Source organism: Cebus imitator, unplaced genomic scaffold, assembly GCF_001604975.1.
Source record: "Cebus imitator isolate Cc_AM_T3 unplaced genomic scaffold, Cebus_imitator-1.0 Scaffold53, whole genome shotgun sequence".
Classification (NCBI taxonomy): domain Eukaryota; kingdom Metazoa; phylum Chordata; class Mammalia; order Primates; family Cebidae; genus Cebus; species Cebus imitator.
Window position 1 is genome coordinate 2,371,886 of NW_016107368.1, and position 21,850 is coordinate 2,393,735.

Sequence of the window (21,850 nt, forward strand, 5' to 3'; positions counted from 1 at the left end):
GAGGCAGGAGAATTGCCTGAACCCAGGAGGCGGAGGTTGCGGTGAGCCGAGATCGCGCCATTGCACTCCAGCCTGGGTAACATGAGTGAAACTCCGTCTCAAAAAAAAAACAATTTTTCAACTTTATGATGGGTTTATTGGAGTATTAAATGCACTTTTCATTTATGATATTTTCAACTTACAATAAGTTTCTCAGAACATACCCCATCACAAACTGAGGAGTATCTGCACTGTCAAGATGCCAGTTCTTTCCAAGGTGATCTATAAATTCAGCACAATTCCGGCCAGGCGTGGTGGCTCACACCTGAAATCCCAGTACTTTGGAAGGCTGAGGAGGGTAGATCACCTGAGTTCAGGAGTTCAAGACCAGCCTAGCCAACATGATGAAACCCCATCTCTACAAAAATACAAAAATTAGCTGGGTATGATAGCAGGTACCTGTAATAATGGGTAAATCACTTGAACCAAGAGGCGGAGGTTGCAGTGAGCCAAGATCGCACCACTGTACTCCAACCTGGGCAACAGAGTGAGACTCTGTCTCAAAAATAAATTAAATAAATTCAACACAATTCCAATCAAAATCCTAGCAAGTTATTTTGTGGGTATCAATGAAATAATTTTGAAGTTTATATGGAAAGGCAAAAGATCCAGAAAAGCCAACACTATACTGAAGGAGGAAAAAAAAAAAGTCAGAAGACTGATACGACCTAACTTCAAGGCTTACTGTGCTACAGTAATCAAGACACTGTGATACTGGCAAAAGAACAGATCAATAGAACAGAATGGAGTATCTAGACATGAACCCACAAAAACACAGTGAACTGATGTTTGATTAAAAAAAAAAAAAGCAAAGGTAGCTGGGTGCAGTGGCTCATGCCTGTAATCCCAGCACTTTGGGAGGCTGATGCAGGCGGATCATTTGAGGTCTGGATTTCAAGACTATCCTGGCCAACATGGTAAACCCCCATCTCTACTAAAAATACAAAAATTAGCCAGGAATGATGGTGGATGCCTGTAATCCCAGCTACTCGGGAGGCTGAGACCGGAGAGTTGCTTGAACCCGGGAAGACGGTGGTTGCAGTGAGCTGAGATTGCACCACTGCACTCCAGCCTGGGCAGCTAAGCAAGACTCCATCTCGGGGGGAGGCCGGTAGGAGGGAAGAACAAAGGCAATATAATGGAACAAAGACAGTCTTTTCAACAAATAATGCTGAAGCAACATACACATGCAAAATAAATAAAAATAATTAAATAAATAAATCTAGATATGGACATTATACCCTCCACAAAAATTAACTCAAAGTGGATCAGAAACCTAAATGTAAGACACAAAACTATAAAACTTCTAGGCGGTAACATAGGAGAAAATCTAGAAGCCGTTGAGAATGCCAGTGGCTTTTAAGGTACAAATACAACAGGCTGGGCACAGTGGCTCTAGCCTGTTATCCCAGCACTTTGGGAGGTTGAGGTGGGCAGGTTACTTGAGGCCAGGAGTTCAAGACCACCCTGGCTATTATGGTGAAATCCTGTCTCTACTAAAAATACAAAAAATTAGCCAGGCATGGTGGCATGCACCTGTAGTCCCAGTTACCTGGGAGGCTGAGGCATGAGTATCACTTGTACCAGGGAAGCAGAGGCTGCAGTGAGCCAAGATTGCATCTCTGCACTGCAGCCTGGGTGACAGAGCGAGACTGTCTCAAAAGAATTTAAAAAGTTACAACACCAAAGGCATGATCCATGAAAGAAATGACTGATAAACTAGACTTCATTAAAAACTTCACTCTGACAAATACACTGTCAAGAGAAGACACCCCAGATTGAGAGAAAATTCTTGCAAACAACGTATCTGAAAATGGCCTGTTATTCAAACATACAAAGAACTCTTAAAACTCAACAATAAGAAAACAACCCAATTTAAAACAGGGAAAAGATCTGAATAGATACTTTATCAAAAAATATATACGAAAGGCAAATTTATGTATGAAAAGATATGGCCGGGCACGGTGGCTCACACTGGTATCCCAGCACTTTGGGAGGCCGAGGTGGGAAGATCACAAAGTCAGAAGATCAAGACCATCCTGGCTGACACGGTGAAACCCCGTCTCTACTGAAAATACAAAAAATTAGCTGGGCATGGTGGCATGTGCCTGTAGTCCCAACTACTTCAAAGGCTGAGGCAGGAGAACTGCTTGAACCCAGGAAGCAGAGGTTGCAGTGAGCTGAGATCGCACCACACACTCCAGCCTGGGAGACAGGATGAGACTGTCTCAAAAAGAAAAAGAAAAAAGAAAAGATGCTCAACATCATATGTCATTAGGAAACTGCAAATTAGAACTAGGTATCACTACACATCCATTAGAGCAGCCAAAATCTGGAACACCGACAATACCAAATGCTGGGGAGGATGTGAAACAATGAGAACTCTCATTCATTGCTTGTGGGAATGCAAACTAGTACAGCTACTGTGAAAGAAAAAAACTATACACATTCTTACCAAACAATCTAGCAATCATGCTACTTGGTATTTATCCAAATGAGGTAAAAACTTACATCCACACAAAAACCTGCACATGGATGTTTATAGCAGCTTTATTGCAATGCCAAAACTTGGAAGCAATTAAGATATCCTTCAGTGGGTGAATGGATAAACAGTGAATATTATTCAGAACTAAAAAGAAATGAGCTAACAAGCCATGAAAAGACATGGAAGAACCTTAAATGTACTTGATTTTCAAATGTAATTGAAAGACACCAATCTGAAAAGGCTACATACTGGATGACTCCAACTATATAATATTCTTGAAAAGGCAACACTGACAACAATAAAATAACCAATGGTTGCCAGAAGGTGAGGCTGGGGGAAAGATGTACAGGCAGAGGACGGTGTATTTTTAGGGCAGTGAATCTATTTTGTATGATATGATAATGGTGGATACATGTCATTATACATTTGTCAAATCTATAGGATTTACAATACCAGGAATAAACCCTAATGTAAACTAGACTTTGGTTGATAATGATGTATCAATGAAGGTTCATTACTTTGAACAAATATACTGCTCTCATGCAGGACTTTAGTCATATGGAGGCTATGCATGTGGGAGCAGAAAGTGAACAGGAATTCTATCTACTCTCCATTCAGTTTTGCTGTGAACCTATAACTGTTCTATAAGTCTATTTTTATAAGGGATTATACACTATGACCCAGTGGGATTTATCCCAGGAATGCAAAGGTGGTTCAACATAAGAAAATCAGCATAATACACCACATTAACAAACGGAAGGACAAAAACCACATGATCATCTCAACTGAAACAAAAAAGGTATTTGACAAAATCCAACATCCTTTCACGAAAAAACACAAAATCAAGAATGGACAGAAACTTCCTGCATATTATAAAGGGCATTCATGAAAAACCCACAGCTAACATCACACAGTGGTGAAAGACTAGGTTTTCCTACCTTAACATGAGCAACAAAAGAAGCATGCCCACTTTCACCACTGCAATTCATCACTGTACAAGAAATTCTTGCCAGAGCAATTAGACAAGAAAAATAAAAGACATCCAAATTGGAAAGGAAGAAGTAAAACTATCTCTACTTGCAGAAAACATGATCCTGTATATAGACACTCCCAGCAAATCCACAAGAGGGCTAATGAACAAATTCATCAACGTTCATAATATTCACAACATTCAGCAGCATTATTCACAATAACTAAAAGGTGGAAATAACCTGTGTCCACAGAAGAACAACCCAACAAAATGCAGCAATATAAATTTTAAAACAAAAGCTAACAAAACTAATAAACAAACCCAGCAAAGTTGCAAGTTACAAGATCAATAAAAACCAGTTTTGTATGTGTGCTTCCATGAAGCAGCAATGAACAATCCAAAAAAGAAATTGAGAAAGCAATTCCATATACAATAACATCTAAAATAATAAAACATTTAGGAATAAATTTAACCAAAGAGGTGACAGACTTGGACACTGAAAATTACAAAACATAGCAGGAAGAAATAAAAAAAGAAGAAAAATGGAAAGACATTCTGTTTCTGTGGACTCCAAGACAATATTGTTAAGGTGTCAATACTACCCAGAGCTTGAGCCTGGGAGGGGGAAGCTGCAGTGAGCTGTGATTGTACCACTGCACTCCGGCCTGGACAACAGAGTAAGACCCTGTCTCAAAAAAAAAAAAAAAATAGCTTTTACAACAACCATTTGGGATTTTTCCTCTGGTCACAGAAGGTCATGTCTGAAGAACAGGCAAAAGGCAGACAGACACCGTGGACCCAGGCTTCCCTGGCCTCCAACCCCACAACCAAGCCTTATAAGAGCTTCTTCGTCCTACCTGAGGCCACCTTGGGTTGGTTGCCAACAATTCCAACAGTCCTCCCATTCATTCTTGCAAAACCAACAACGATGTTCTTGGCATAAGTGGGCATGATCTCAAAAAATTCACGCTCATCAACAACCTGCAGGAATAAATTTACTTCTGAGCTCAAAATGATAAAGACAAGTAGAAGATGTATCAACACTACAGAATGACATTTCTATTACAGAATTACAGAGGTAGAGGTAGACAGCTCCAGCTCTATCACAGGTTCTCCAAAAAAGCAGGACAATAGGCAAAGGCAGCACCTCCTCCCTGCTGGGGAGGAATGATGCAGACAACCTCAAATGCTGCAAAGATGAGCACGCCAGTTAAGTTTGTTTTAAAAGTTCTATTTGAATTTCAGATTTTTTAATGACAACTTTATCTTTTCACTTTGAAATTATTTCCAACCTAAACAAAAGTGTCAGGTCAGGCCGGTGGCTCACATCTGCAATTCCAGCACTTTGGGAAGTCGAGCTGGGTGGATCACATAAGGCCAGGAATTCAAGACCAGCCTGGCCAACGTGGCAAAACCCCATCTCTACTAAAAATACAAAAAAATTAGGCTGGTGTAGTGGCAGGCATCTGTAATCCCAGCTACTCAGGAGGCTGAGGCAAAAGAATCGCTTGGACTAGGAGGCAGAGGTTGCAGTGAGCCGAGATCGTGTCACTGCACTCCAGCCTGGGCAATGGAGGGAGACTCTGTCTAAAAAAAAAAAAAAAAAACAACTCAAGAACAGTACAAAAACCATTCATATACCCTTCATCCCAATTCATTTATTAGTATTTTACCACATAAACGATTTTGCTTTTTTTGAGACAGGGTCTCCCTCTGTCACCCAGGCTGGGATGCAGTGGTGTAATCATGGCTCACTGCAGCCTTGATCGCCTGAGCTCATGATCTTCCCACCTCAGCCTCCCAAGTAGCTAGGACCACAGCTGTGCGCCACCATGGTCAGCTCATTTTTAAATTTTTAGTAGAGATGAGGTCTTGCTATGTTGCCCAGACTGGTCTCAAACTGCTGGGCTCGAGCAATCCTCCTGCCTTGGCCTCCTAAAGTGCTGCAATTACAGGCATGAGCCACTGTGCCTGACCCTCATAGAGATGTTTATGAGATTTTTAAATCAGAAAATCAGTTTTCTTAATAGTTATAGGGCTATTTAAACCCACAAGAATACTTTTTTATAACTGCAGTGATATTAGCAAGAAATAAACTACCACAATACTTTTTGAGACAGGGTTTTGCTCTGTGACCCAGGCTGGAGTGCAGTAGCATGATCACAGCTCACTGCAGCCTTGATTACCAGGGTTCAAGCAATCCGCCCACCTCAGCCTCCCAAGTAGCTAGGACTACAGGTACATGCCACCATGGCCAGCTAATTTTTGTATTTTTTGTAGAGACAGGGTCTTGCTATGTTGCCCAGGTTGGTCTCAAACTCCTGGGCTCAAGCAATTCACCCACCTCAGCCTCCCAAAGTACCAAGAGTACAAGTATGAGCCACCGTGCCCAGCTCACAACACTTTTTTTTTCTGAGACAGAGTCTCACTTAGTAGCCCAGGCTGGAGTGCAGTGGTGCGATCTAGGCTCACTGCAACCTCCGCCCCACCCAGGTTCAAGTGATTCTCCTGCCTCCGCCTCCCGAGTAGCTGGGACTACAGCTGCATGCTACTGTGCCCAGCTAATATTTTTTGTATTTTTAGTAGACATAGGATTTCACCATGTTGGCCAGGATGGTCTTGATCTCTTGACCTCATGATCTGCCCACCTTGGCCTCCCAAAGTGCTGGGATTGCAGGCATGAGCCACCATGCTCAGCCACTATTTCTTAGTATATAACATTATTCAAGTTTGCCAATTGTTCCAATAGCATCCTTTATAGCAGCACAAACAACGAAATTCTGGTCCAGAACCTGAGCCAGGATCACATGGTGCTTTTAGTGGTCATGTCTCTTTAGGCTCCTTTAACTTTCCCCTCTCCATCTTTGTCTTTCATAATCATGACATCTTTGAAGACAGCAGACCGATTAATTTGTAAAGCATGCCTTTTATTTGGGTTCCTTTGGTATTTCATGTTTAATTTTGAGCTAAGTCTTTCTGCAGGAATATCACGGAAGGGACATTTTCATCAAGTGGCACAAGGTGTTGATCTGTCCATTTGTCCATTGTCCAGTGATACTGATATCTGCCAGGTTTCCTGGTAAAATTACTATTTCTCCAATTCAATAAGAATTTTGTGGGGAAATACTTTGAGACTACATGAAATCCTGTTCTTCAAACTTTAATCATCAATCTAGTTCTTCATCCACTAGGTTTAGCATGTAGCATCCATTAATGATTCTTGCCTAACTCATTACAGTCAAGATAGTTGCCAGATGGTGAGTTTTTTTTTGAGAAGGGGTCTTGCTCTGCCACCCAGGTGGAAGTGCAGTAGAACAACCTTATCTCACTGCAACCTCTACCTCCCAGGCTCAAGCAATCCTCCCAGCTTAGCCTCCCTAGCAGCTGGGATCACAGGTACACACCACTATACCTGGCAAATTTTTATATTTTTAGTAGAGACAGGGTTTCAGCATGTTGGCCAGGCTGGTCTCAAACTCCGGAGCTCAAGCAATCTGCCCACCTCAGCCTCCGAAAGTGCTGGGATTACAAGTGTGAACCACCATGCACAGCCCAAACGGCGAGTTTTCCAATTCTACTTTTCCTTCTCCATTTATTAGCTGGCATCTACTGCAAGACAGATCTTTGCCTTTCCCATGTACTTATACAGTATCAGGATGAACTAATGGATTTTTGTTTTATTCTATGAATTATAATCTTTCACCATCATTTTATGTTCAAATTGTCCTATATTTGCCAAAGTTCCTTCACACTGGTTCCTGTGTCCTTCTAAAGTGTCCCCATCATTCTTTGAACACTACCTTACCTTTTGGAATTATCTTACTTTCTGATTCATCTTGGTTTTTTTCTGCCCCAGCCCCACAATCAGCCATTTCTCCAAAAGGCCTGGGTTCCTTTTAGCAGCATATGCGACTCCTTCTAAAACGTCCAAAGTATAGCTATATGAAAAATCATGCATTCACGCTGATAATTCTAATTCTACTCCAATGCATCTATAGGGTTCATTCTAGTTATTCTTCTCTTGCCATATTCACAACTCCCTTCTCCAACAGCAGAAATCTTGCTGCCACTACCCTCAAAATGTACTTATGTATTGGATCCTCAAGTACAGAGAAAAGTTTCAGAATTGCTAACTTATAAAACTACAAAAAACAGACCTACTAACTAGAATGTTTTTACAGCTATTTCTGTCTTTAAAGGTATATAGTCAAACTATAAGTTCAAAAGTCATTCATTTAAAACAGGTTCAGTTTGTATTTCATTTTAAATTTTTTCCTCAGTCTTGATTTTATTTAATATGCAAAATATTAATAGTGTTCCTTCCCCATCCCTTCCACCCTAGTCTCACCCACCCTGTTGTTAATCTCATTATTTCCTGATGTACTATTTGCGTGTTTGCATTTTTATCTTTTAATTTACCCTTTTATCTTACGTGGAAAGTAACAGTACACTCTTTTGCACTTTGAATTTTTTCACTTAATGTATCCTTGGAGTCACTTCACATCAGTTCATAGAGATCTTCATTCCTTTTCACTTCTGTACAGTACTATACTACGTGATGCACCATTTATTCAACCAACTCCTACATGTGGCTTACATTATTTTAAAATTTACATTTAGGTTATTTAAAATATCTTACCATTACAAATGACAATGTAACGGTAGTAACCTCGTACATCTATAATTTTGTAAGGTGGGAAGTGTATCTTCAGGGTAAATTGCTAGGAATGGGATTGCTGGGTCAAAGGGCAAATGAGAATTTAGTCCTGGATAATACCAGAGTCCCCTGTCAGCAATGCACAAGAGGGCCTGCTTCCCCACTGACTTTCCAATGGAAAGAGTTTTCAAGGTTTTTATTTTTAGCCAATCTACGAGAAAATAGCGTAATCTGAATTTGTATTTCTAGCATTATGTATGAGGTTGAACATATTTTAACACGTTTAAGGTCCATTTTATATCTTTTTTGTGAAGCTATCCGTGGTTTTCTGCCCAGTTTTCTGTCGGTTTTGGTCATTAATCCCCCAGCCTAAGAGCTCTTTATTAAGAATATTCATACTCGGGCCGGGCGTGGTGGCTCACGCCTGCAATCCTAGCACTTTGGGAGGCCGAGGTGGATCACCTGAGGTCAGGAGTTCAAGACCAGCCTGGCCATCATGGTGAAACCCCATCTTATAAAAATAAAATAAAATAATAAAAAGAATATTCATACTCTGGAATACATGCTGCACAGAGTTTCTTCTAGCGTACTGGTTGTCTTTCAATTTTGTTTATAGTTTTTTGCTATCAAGACTGGGATTTAAAAATTTTTTTTTACATAGTCAGATTTGTCTATCTTTCACTGAAACTAATTTTTGAGTTACAGTTCAAAAGCATTTTTAAAACCTCCTCTAAGGTTTCAGAGGAATTCATCTGTGTTTTCTTTTCGTGCTTGTATGGATTCACTGATTATATTTAGTTCTGACTCATATGTAATTTATTTTTGTACATGGTGTGAAGTATGAATCTAATTTTATATTTTCCTAAATGGCCAGCTAGTTGCCCCAGCATCGTTTATTAAAAGCTAATTTTTGGCCCTGAGATTTGAGAAATTATTATCACATACAGTCAAGCACTGCACAATGAAGTTTTGGTCAATGATGACTGCCTACAGGAATGTGGTCCCATCGTAATACCCTATTTTTACTGTACCCTTTTTATGTTTAGATACATACTTACCATTGTGTTACAACTGCTGGACAGGTTTGCAGCCTAAGAGCAACAGGCTGTACCACAGATCCTAGGTGTGTAATAGGCTATACCATCTAAGTTTGGGAAAGCACACTCTATGATGTTCACAGAAAGAAACTGCCTAATGATGCATTTCTCAGAACATATCCCCGTTGTTAAGCAACGTGTGACTGTACTAAAATTCTGTATGTACTTGAGTCTATTTCTGGCTCTTTTATTCTATTCCACTGGTCTATTTATGTGCCTGTATCACAGTTTTAACTATAGGATGCTTTAATATAAAACATGGCTATTCCCCACTTACAGCTTTTCTTTTGCAGTTTATTCTTAGGCATTCTTGCACTTTTCTTTTTCCATGTGAACTTTTGTATAAACTTATCTAGTTCTATTTTTAAAAAACTGTTTATTGGGATTGCCTTAAATTTATAAAACAACTTAAGAATCAACGTTTTCATGACATTAACCCCAGGAACAAGGAATGTCTTTCCATTTGTTCAAGTCTACTTTTATGTTTTGCACAGACAAGGTCTCGCTATATTGCCCAAGACAGTCTTGAACTCCTGAGCTCAAGGGATTTTCCCTCCTCAGCTTCCTAAAATGCTTGGATTACAGATTTAAGCCATCATGGCTGGTCTACTTTTGATTTTCAAAGTGTTTTTAAGTTCACCCTGGGCTGGGCATGGTGGCTCACACCTAAAATCCCAGCACTTTGAAAGGCCAAGGTAGATGGATCGCTTGAGCCCAGCCAGGAGTTCGAGATCAGCCTGGGCAACATAGCAGGACCTCTTCCTACAAAAAATAAATACTAAATTAGGTGGGTATGGTGGTGCACGCCTGAAGTCCCAGCTGATGTAAGAGGATTGCTTGAGCCCAGGAGATCAAAGCTACAGTGAGTTGTGACTGGGCCACTGCACTCCATCCTGGGTGAGAGAGACTCTGTTTAAAAAAGTTAATTTGCCCTACACAGCTTCTATGCATTTTCTGTTAAAATTATTACTAAACATTTTATCTTCTTGTTACTATGTAAAAGAGGCTTTTACTCTACCATAATTGGTTACTGCTTATGAAGATTTCCATATGTTAATTGTGTATCCTCTTCAAGTACTATAGTATAATAATAAATTCTCTAGAGTTTTCTTGAATGTTATAATACTGTATCACCTACAATACAGCTTAACATCTTTCCCAAGATTTTTGCCTCTAATTGGTCCTCCTCTTGTCTAACTGCATTGGTTAATATTTCCAAAACAATGTTAAGTAAGAATAGAAGTAATGCGCATCCTGTACTTGTTCCTAAGCCTGGCAGAAGCTAGTCTTTCCTTATTAGGTGAGATGCTGGCTTTTGAAAAAGTCTATACCAAATTTTATCATATTAAAAAGTATTAATTCCTGTTTTCTGAAGTCTATCAGGAATAGGTATTGATCCTTCTTAAAGGCTTTCTTCAGCATCTATACAAGTAATTGTAATTTTTCTCTGCTCTATATGTTCATACAGTGTATTACTGGGTTTCCTAGAACTAATCTTGCATTCCTAGGATAAATCCCACTTGGCCACAGATGTAATTTTAACAAGATAAGCAAGATGAAACTGAAATCTTAAGTACTACCTTTATCAGGTTCAGGTTATCAATATCGTACTACTTCTTTAAAAAAGCTTTGGAAGGTTCTTGTGTGTTTTGTTTACTTTCTATGCTCTGGAAGAATTTATGTAGCATTAGGACTATTTGGCCTTTAAAGGTCTCAGAAATTCCATATGAAACTATTTGGGCCTGGTGTTTTTTGTTTGTTTGAGACAGAGTTTTGCTCTATCACTGATGGTGGAGTGCTGTGGCACAAACATGGTTAAGTGCCTGCCTCAACTTCCTGGGCTCAAGTGACCCTCCCACCTTGGCCTCCCCAGTAGCTGGGACTACAGGTGCATAACACCATGCATGGCTAATTTTTTTCTTTTTTGAGATGGAGTTTCACTCTTGTTGCCCAGGCTGGAGTGCAATGGCATGATCTCAGCTCGCCCCAACCTCTACCTCCTGGGTTCAAGCGATTTTCCTGCCTCAGCCTCCTGAGTAGCTGGGATTACAGGCACGCACCACCATGCCCAGATAATTTTGTATTTTTGGTAGAGATAGGGTTTGAGACCAGAGTCAGGCTGATGTCAAACTCCCAATCTCAGGTGATCTGCCTGCCTCGGCCTCCCAAAGTGCTGGTATTACAGGTGTGAGCCACTGTGCCGGGCCAGGCTGTTTTTTTTTTAAAGCAAATTACAAAAGTGTAATAATACAATAATTTTTGAGTTAAAAGTAAACATATGGGCCAGGCGCAGTCGCTTACACCTATAATGTAGTAATTTGGGAGGCCGAGGCCAGCGGATCACTTGAAGCCAGGAGTTCGAGACCAGCCTGGCCAACATGGCAAAACCCCACCTCTACTAAAAATAGAAGGAGAAAAGAAAAAGAAAAATTTCCAGTCTGCCCAAGACAGTGAAACCCCGTCTCTACTAAAAATACAAACATTAGCCAGGCATGGTGGCAGGTGCCTGTAATCCCAACTACTCAGGAAGCTGAGGCAGCAGAATCGCTTGAACCCGGGAGGTGGAGGTTGCAGTGAGCCGAGATTGCGCCACTGCACTCTAGCAGTGGCAACAGAGCAAGACACCGTTTCAACAAAACGAAAAAAAGAAAAATGTGAAAACCTGGAAGAAATAGGTAATTTATAGAAAAAAGTATACTAAAACTAACCTCAAAAGAGATAAAGTTTAAAGAAATGATTTACATTAAATCAAGAGGAAATTATCAAAAGCCACTCCCGCTCCACAAAAAAGTACTGGACCTGGACCTGGGAACTTCACAGGAGAACTCTACCCAATCTTTAAAGAATAATCCCAATGTTACAGTATTTAACTTTTTTCAGGGCGCAGAAAAAGAAAACTTCAAAATTATTTTTATGAAGTGTTATGAACTAAACTGTGTCCATACAAATTCAAATGTTGATACGCTAACCCTCAATGTGACTGTATCTGGGCCAGGCGCAGCAGCTCATGCCTGTAATCCCAGCACTTTGGGAGGCCAAGGAGGGTGGATCACCAGTGGCAAAACCCCATCTCCACCAAAAATATAAAAATTAGCGGGGCATGGTGGCACACACCTGTAATTCTGGCTACTTGGGAGGCTGAGGCAGAAGAGAACCTGGAAGGCAGAGACTGCAGTGAGCCAAGATCTCACCACTGCACTCCAGCCTGGGTAAAAGAGCAAGACTCCATCTCAAAGGGGGGGAAAAAAAAAAAAGTGACTTTGGAGAGGGACTTTCCAGAGGTAATTAATGTTAAATGGGGTCATAAGAAGGGGACCCTAATCTGATAGTACTGGAATTCTTTTAAGAATTGGGAAAAGCCAGTCTGGGCAACATAGTGAGATGCTATCTCTATAAAAAATTTTAAAATTAGCCAGATGTGGTAGCATGTAGCTATAGTCCCAGCTACAGCTACTCAGGAGGCTGAGGTGGAGGATCACCTGAACACAGGAGGTCAAGGCTGCAGGGAGTCAAGGTCACACCACTACACTCCAGCCTGGGTGACAAAGCAAGACCTTGTCTCTGAGGGGGAAAAAAAAAGGAGTGAAAAGACACCAAAGATCTCTCTCTTTCTGTACGCGCACAGAGCAAATGCCTGTGATGACACAGCAAGAAGGTAGTCCACAAGCCACGGAAAGAGACACTCAGAATGAAGCCAAGCTACCAATGCCATGATCTTGGACTTCTAACCTCCAGAACTGACAGAAGATAAATTTCTGCTGTTTAAGCTATCCAGTTTATGGTATTTTCTTATGGTAGCCCTAGAACGCTAATACATAAAGCAAATACAGGCCAGGTGTGGTGGCTCATGCCTATAATCCCAGCACTTTGGGAGGCTGAGGCAGATGGATCACCTGAGGTCAGGAGTTCAAGACCAGCCTGGCCAACATGGTGAAACCCGTCTCTACTAAAAGTACAAAAATTAGCCAGGCATGGTGGTGCGTGCCTGTAATCCCAGCTACTTGGGAGGCTGAGGTAGGAGAATCAGTTGAACCCAGCGGAGGTTGCAGTCAGTCAAGATAGCACCATTGCTTTCCAGCCTGAGTGACAAGAGCAAAACTTCGTCTCAAAAAACAAAATTAAATAAGTAAAGCAAATACAACATTGATACCAAAACCTGATTTTAAAATACCTAAAAAAAAATACACACTAGCATCACATAATATTAATGTAAAAACTCAAAATATTAGTAAACAATATATAACTTCAGGAATGAAGGAGCAGTTTAATATTAGGAAAACTACTAGGATAGATTTATAGGTAGGGTGTGGTGGCTCATGCCTGTAACCCAAGCACTTTGGAGGCCAAGGCCGGCGGATCACCTGAGGTAGGGAGTTCAAGACCAGCCTGACCAACATGGTGAAACCCTGTCTTTAAAAAAAATAATAAAAAAAAAAAAAATAAATTTTAAAAAGGATAAATTTATAATTAGATCTAAGGAGGAAAATCACATGATCATCTCCAAAAACACTGAAAGTGCATTCAACACTCATTCCTAATTTTAAGGACAAAATAAACAACAAAAATATTTAAAACAGAAACCAGTAGTAAGTTTAAAATGAAAAAAGACATAAATTAGGAAACACTGACAGCAGTCTTGCTAAACTTAGAAACGATACAAAGATGCCCAGAATCCCAACTCTGACTCACCATTACATTTGACATACAGGGAGTTGTGGCCAATGCAAGACAAGGAAAAAAATGACATGTGAAGTAATTGGAAAGATAAAACTTTATTTATTTTTAGGGACGGAGTCTTGCTCTATCGCCCAGGCTGGAGTGTAGTGGCATGATCACAACTCAGGGCAGCCTCAAACACCTGGGCTCAAGCAATCCTCCCATCTCAGCCTCCCAAGTAAATAGGACTACACGTGACCACCACCACACCCAGCAATTTGTTTTACTTTTTGTAGAGATGGGGACTCGTTATGTTGCCCAGGCTGGTTTTGAGCTCCTGGCATGAAAGGATTCTCCTGCCTTGGCCTCCCAAAGCACTGGGATTATAGGCATGAGCCCTGCACCTGGCAGAACTCTTTTTTATATATAGACAGTATGCAACCACATTTTTAAAACCCTGAAGAAATGACAGAAAAAAATTACAAACAATTAGAGTATTTAATAGGTAGGATATAAAACTTTTTAATAAGAATCAAGAGCTAACATATATACCTTAAGAAAAAGCTAGAGGATGGCAGAGTAGGAAGCACCAGGAATTGGTCTCCCCACCTGGGCAACAATTGCCTGGCAGAATCTGTCTGATGGAACTATTTTGACTCTGCGGTGTCTGCTGAAGAACTGCAACTTCCAGGAGGACTGGACTGAAAATTGGAGTTAATTTCATTCCCACACAGTAGCAGCTACCCATCCCCAACCCCAGCCCCATGACAGACAGTTCTGCAAGTGTTGCTGGGGCAGTTGGCACACAGCTTGCAAGAGCCGGGGTGGGCATAAAAGGACCCTGTCCTTCAAACATTGAGAATCTGTGCTTGGATTGTTGACTGCTGCTTCTGATCATAGAGGTGCAGACAGAGATGGGTGGTCACTGTTGTTACAACTCACCCCATTGTTGCGAGGCTCTCCCGCTTTGGGCTGAAGTGACTTCCAGGGAATTTAAAGGGCTGACACCTTTTTACCATCTTCTTTTTTGTCTCTTCTTCTACTTTTGGGAGTCAGACAATAACTAGGACACTTAAAAACAGCTGCATATACAGGGAAAATTAGAAAGTGACTGCACATGCCCCTGCAAAGGCTCACAAAAGATCTGAGACCTTAAGATTACACCTCAGGCTAACCTTTGGTGCACGAAGAGCCTACAAGAATAAAAAAGACAAAAACAACAGAAAAGAGCAAATCCTAGGGAAGAGAGAGAATCTAATTTCTAGAGTTACTAGAGAGCCATCATGTTGTGTTATGCAAGGACTACTGAGAACACAGTGTACCCATGAGAAAGGCAAAGGCCATCTACAGATGCCCTTAGTTTGCCCAACACTATCGACTTTACTTAATGACCCAGGAATCTGCTGCACCAAAAAAAGGTACAAATGGCTCCTGTCTCCCACAGACCTCCACACATACACTTCAACCTTCTAGGATGCTGTATGTACTCTCCTTTCTCTAGAAAGACAAACTCCCTCTGAGCAGAGGGCCCCAAAGATACTTAACAAGGATCACTCCGGCCTCACTCTAGAGTCTGGGGACACGGCCCATAATTTATGTTCCACAGAGGGTCTTCTAAAGACTTCTGAGCTCTGCTGGCCCTTTCTATTCCTATCTCCAGCCCTTGATTTCAAGTCCATCTGTGCCACTAGGGTATCTACAGCCACCAGGTCTTTCCAGAACACGCTACTCAGTAGCCACTGGTCCTGTGCCCACCCCATTCCCCACCTGTGCTGTCTGACATGAAGGGCAGTGGTCCAGTGCTTCCTCATTAGGCCGAAGCACAGTGCCCATGAATGTGGCTGACTAGGACAGACAAGATAAGCAAATGTGGCACTTACAGAGTGTATGATGTCCACCATGTCATAGGCTTTGGTTGATTCCAAAGGGACAATTGTGTCGAGCTCAGGAACCAGACGGTCACTTTAGGAAGAAAAAAGGCAGGTATAGTCAACATAGGAAGAGCCAGTTACCTTTTGTGGGAGGGGAGTGGGAATGGAAATAGAGGAGGCAAGTCATAGGGACTGGGCCAGTTCTGTCCCTGCTGGGCTTGCAAAGCAGTCACCAAAGAGTCATTCCTTTGCAACCACCACATTAACTGAACGTGGGACAGCATCTGGTTTTCTTTTAGAGAAAAAAATGAGCTTATTCCCCTGAACGTTACTCTTTCATTTATCTTCTCTGAATACCTCCTACATTCTAGGTACTATGTAGGGCACTGAAGAACATTAGAGTGAATAAGACACAGCTCTGGGAGATCCCAGCCCAACTTCCCAGAACATTAAAAGAACAAGGACTTAGAAATGCAAAGTCAGAGCTCTACAGAAACCACTGTGGGTTCACATTCCCTGTTAGAAGGTTAATCTGCTAAAGGTCCTTTAAAAAATCAAAACTGCAGGCCCTCTGGGCAAAATCACCACAGACGAACTTGTCACATGCAGGCTCATGGACTCTCTCCTTCCTTCTGCATCCAGGTGTCTCAGCAGAAAAGCTAAGCCCGAGCCCACTCCCACTCTGCAGGAGGACCCAGCAATGTTCCCCTCTCCAACCTCTTCTCTGCAATAGGCTTTCATCCCTTCCTGCCCGATGTGGGCAGCCAGGGCCTACAGTGACACTGAGACGTACACTTTGGCTGAGGTTTGGCCTTGGGTCAAGCCCTGTGTCCATCAAGCTCAACTTCCCAAAAAGCTCTACAATGGGGAACTGAGGGCAGCCCCACCTGCTACTAAAGTCCTCTCTTACTTTTCATTTGCCATATGTATATTTATCTCCCTTGGAATCACATGCAGAGGAGGTATGGTTGGGCCAAAGCAGGCTACTGGGCTTCTGGGCCATAACACCTTCAAATGATGTCCTAAACCCTTCAGAAACTCCAAATAGTATAGATACTCAGAAAGGCTACACCCACATCTCTAGACCTTGTGACCACTCTCCCCTCCATGACTACACACAGTGGGCCACTGAGTATGTTCCTTGAGGAGTGAGCAGAGGCAGACAGAGTGAGGCCCTGGCAACATGACTCTTCAGGGCATCCCTGGCCCAGACCAGGCCCCACAGGAAGGAGTCCAGGTTTAAGCCACAGGATAGTGTCTGAAAATGACCTCTTCCCAAAGAATACAATCTCAAATCCCTTCTGCAGAACAAAGTCCAGGCCAAGCGAGTGCTTGTAATTTGGAGAGGAAATAAAATGGAACAGCCGGAGGTGTGGAGCAGTTCCCAGGCAGGGCCTCCACCTTACTCTATGGTGCCCCCACAACAAGTGGTAGACTCCAACAGCAAGAGAAAAGGTCTTCACAAGATGGCCAGCAACACACCCTTCTTCCCCAGGACTGTCCCAGCCTCCGGCTACAAGCAGTATGCATAAACATGTTTTATGAAGGGCATGCTGTTTGCATCATTTTACATTTATTTATTTCAAAAGGACAACTAGGTCAGAAAAAAGGCAGGTACAGTCGGCATAGGAAGAACCATTGCTCTTCCTTTTGTGGGTGAGGGGCAGGAAAGGAAATGGGGGAGTTCATCATGGGAACTATGCCAGACCAAAAAACCTTCAATCTCCAATTCTAGGTACTTCAGAGTTTCTTAGAAATTTTTAAAAAAATTTTTAATGCTTTGGGCCACTCTTCACCCCCAAGATATTCATCAGATATTACAGAGAGGAAAAAGATAAATAAAATCATCTTTGTTTGCTCCTATATCCAAACATGACATTATCCTCACACCTGGGAGCCACTCCACCAAACTCTGCTACAACCTGCCCAATAAGGCAGACCCTGGAAGTTCTGTCAGGGCAAAGATGGGCAAGCTACACTGCAAAATGAGAGAAGGTGCACCAGCCTACAACCCACCTGGGATCATGGCACTCACGGACCGGAGCCGGGTCCTGACTGCTCAGGGGCAGGTAGTCGAAGAAATCCCGGAGATTACACAAGGCATCAACATCATTCTCAAAAGCTCTATGGGCCACACCTAAGAGAACAGGGGGCATATATGATGAGTTAGGGTACCGGCCAGCCCAAAGCTGCTGCTTCATGACTGTGTCCTCCTAGGACATGCCTATAGCAGACTGTGCTGATAACTCTGTTCTCCCCACCCTCCACTGAGGATGTAATGCCACAGAACACATACCTGTAGGCTGATCCTTCAACTCATGCCGTGCCTGTTCCCTCTGTTCTGTACCCATACCTCTACAGTCACACCTTTCTTTATTTAAGTCCTTGCTCTAATATCACCTCCATACCCACTCCCAGACCTTTCACTTTCCATCACTATACCATGGGGGAGTTCTCCGGTACTTTTCCCGCAGCACCTACTTCCCTGTTTACTGCTGACATCTCTCCTGAAATATCAGCTCCAACAAGGTAATATCAGGCCTGCATATCACTACAGGCCCCAATCAAGAATAATGCACCTGGCAAACAGGTTCTCAGCAACAGTGGAAGGAAAGGAGGGAAGCCACCTGCCCCTAGTGAGGAATCAAGCCATAATTCTCGAAGAGCACTCTGAAATTACACAGCAGCCAAACGAGGCCATAGATAGATGGAGAAAGTAGAGCCAAGAACTCTCTCCCAGGCTCATCCCACCAGACTCCATTCTTCCACCACTGTCCCTACAGTCTCTTGTCCACAAAGCTGCCAGACAGAGCTTTGCAAATCAGATTATGTCGTGTTTCTACTCCAATGATCCTCCTTGTTCACTGAGCAGTCCAGTCACTCTCCCATCTCAGAGCCTTTGCATAAACTATTCCCTCTACCTGCAATGCTCCCCACTTAACATATCAATGCAGTTAACTCTAAAATCTGCTCAGCTCTTAACCTCAGTGAGGCCTACAGTTACCATCCTGTTTGAAACTACTACAATCTCAGTCCCCTTTACCCTATTCTACTTTTTTCATAGCGCATAATGCCTTTTAACATACTACATAGTGTACTTATTTATAAAGTTTATTGTGTATCTCCTCTACCAGAATATAAGCCCCATATGGGTAGGGGGCTTTCTTTTGTCTGTCCACAAATGTATTCCTAGCACCTAAAACAATGCTTCACACATAGGCACCCAATGAATATTTGTTTGGTTTTCTTGGTTTGTTTCATTTTTGTTTTTTTTTTTACATTTTTATTTTATTCTGTTTAAAATTTTTAATTCCTTTGCTATTTGTCTTTTTCCACATATTCTAAATGAGTATTTGTTGAATGAATAAAAAGCATTTTCGGCATGACAGATTTTTTTCATTCAAGGAATATTTATAAATGGGTACAGCCACTTTGGAAGAGAGTCCAGCAGTTCCTTAAAAGCATCAAGTAATCATTTAACTCAGAAATCAAAGAGAAATAAAAACATATGTCTACTCAAAAATATTCATATAAATATAACAGAGGCATATTTAAGACAGCCAAAAACTGGAAATGACCCTGTGTCTATTAACTGGTCAATGAATAAACTAGATGTGGTATATCCACACACTGGAGTATTATTCGGCCATAAAAATGAATAAAGTACTGATTCATGATACAACATGGATGAACCTTTAAGAACATTATAAGTAAAAGCAACCAGTCCTGACTGAACTTCTGCTTGCAAAGGAAGGGGAAAAAAAACAACCAGTTACAAAAGATCATATGTTGTATGATTCCATTTCTAGGAAATGTCCAGAACGAAAAAATCCACATAGAGACAGAAAGTAGCCTGGTGACTGCCTAGAGCATAAGTATTTGTGGTGAAAAGCAGAGTGACTGCTAATGGGCACAGGTTTCTTCTCAGGGTGATGACAATGTCCTAAAATTGATTGTGGTAATGATTACACAGCTGTGAATATATTTAAAAACCACTTAATTGTGCAGTATAAATAGGTGTTTAAAATGTACGATATATGAATTACACCTCAATAAAGCTGTTACCAAAAGATTTAAAAAAAAAAGAAAGAAAGAAAAATATATGTATGTATAGGGCACCTTTTTGTGCCTTGCCCTGGGGATACAGAGCCAGGTGCATCAGACACATCCCATCAAAGAGCCTCAGGCCCAGAAAGAAAACCACATACTCCCCTACAATCAAAAAACAAATAAGGCCAGGTGCGGTGGCTCATGACTGTAATCCCAACACTCTGTGAGGCCGAGGCAAGTGGATCATGAGGTCAGGAGATTGAGACCATCCCGGCTAACCTGGTAAAATCCCCGTCTCTACTAAAAATACAAAAATTAGCTAATCGTGGTGGCACGCGCCTGTAGTTCCAGCTACTCGGGAGGCTGAGGCAGGAGAATCACCTGAACCCAGGAGGCAGAGGTTGCAGTAAGCCAAGATCACACCACTGCACTCCAGCCTAGGTGACAGAGGGAGACTCCGCCTCAAAAAACAAAACAAAACAAAAAAAACAAAACAACAACAACAAAAAAGCACTTAAGATTGTGCTGCAGAAGAAACTTTGTCATAGGTAGACATTCATTACTTTAAGCTGTAATAAAAAAAAAAAAAAAAAAGCCAGGTTACACAAGGGTATGTGATACCTATGTTTGAGTTAAGTCTATGTGTATTCATGCTCATCTGTGTAAAAAGACTGCAAGGGTAGAAGCAAAAAATCACTAGTAATTATCTGTGGATGATGGAATATCTAGTGGTTTTTTTATACTTTGTTTTCTAAGTTTTCTACTATTAAAATGGGGAAAATAGCATATTTCATCAAATGTAAGATGCCATCAAGACCCAGCTTTATACTATATAAATATAATTACATTACATTTCATTGGCTGACAGGCTGCTGCCAATGAAGCCCTGAAACAATAAGGCTGGAGTTGATGTTGAAAAGTGTTCTGTTTCCAGACATGTCTTGAAGATGGGGCTAAATGAAGCGGACAGGTGAGGGAAAGGAATGAGTCAAGATCGATGCCAACCTGACACAGAGAGAAATAGATTTGTGGGTGGGGGATCAAGAGCTCTGACTTTTTTAAAACTATATTTCATCTAATCTAAGACATCATCGATAAGACACATGTCTACTTGAGGGACGCTGAGAAGAAATGCTGACAATGAAATGCTGACCCAATGCCTTAACCACAGCCCAATGAGGTACATAAATCAGTTATGCCAGACTTACTGCTGTAAAATCGCTCAAAGATGCAATTCCTCCTGTCTTTAGTTACAATGCTATGTGGTAGGTGATCCATTCACTTGGGTGGTTTATTTTCCAAGAAAACATGGAATTGCAATAATTACTTCAACAACTAACATGTCTTCACTAATATCAGAATCATGCCCTACTCCCAATTCCATGCCTTTCTGTTTAAACAAGAACTTTCTGTTTCAATACTGAGGCACAGAATAATTTTTATACATTTTAAATTTGGCAAGTAATCTTAAAGTATCCCTGTATCTATAAACAATACACTGTATCATATTGTAGCACAATAGGCTGTACCACAGTCTTCCCAAATAAGGTCTGCCAATTAAGTGATATTTCCCAAAACTGCCACCAGGCTCTTTGGCAATGCCCTCTTCTCAATGTTTGAAAACAGTAAGGTCACCTTCAAGGGCTCTCACCTGACATGGTGGTGTGGGTCTTGGCACCACCAAGCTCCTCCTGGGTAACATTCTCATTGGTCACAGACTTCACAACATCAGGGCCAGTGATGAACAGGTAGGAGGTGTCCTAAAATAAGAGATTTCCAGAACAGTCAACCTCAGAGTGCCAGAGCTGGTCACAGTCTTAGAGCTGATTCAGTCAAGATGACAAATGCAGAGAAGATACTGACATGGCATAATGAGGACAGGGTGATACGAATCCAAACTAAAGACCAAGTTTTCTCTGCCTGCCTATTTTTTTTAAATTTTTGTTGCAGATCACGAGGTCAGGAGATCAAGACCATCATGGCTAACATGGTGAAACTCCATCTCTACTAAAAATGCAAAAAATT

The 21,850-nt window shown here is 41.5% G+C and overlaps 1 protein-coding gene across 1 annotated transcript in view; it reads right to left on the bottom strand.

Annotated features, from left to right (window-relative positions):
* LOC108304206 (propionyl-CoA carboxylase subunit beta) overlaps window positions 1-21,608 on the bottom strand; it is a 28,388-nt gene extending 6,780 nt beyond the window's left edge. The window contains exons 1-4 of the mRNA XM_017528267.2: window positions 21,477-21,608; window positions 17,792-17,912; window positions 15,785-15,866; window positions 4,352-4,475 (exon numbers count right to left, since the gene is read on the bottom strand). Coding sequence (XP_017383756.1) covers window positions 4,352-4,475; window positions 15,785-15,866; window positions 17,792-17,912; window positions 21,477-21,483 — 334 coding nt within the window. The 5' untranslated portion in view covers window positions 21,484-21,608. The remainder of the gene's footprint in view (window positions 1-4,351; window positions 4,476-15,784; window positions 15,867-17,791; window positions 17,913-21,476) is intronic.
* Between the last annotated feature and the right edge of the window lie 242 nt (window positions 21,609-21,850).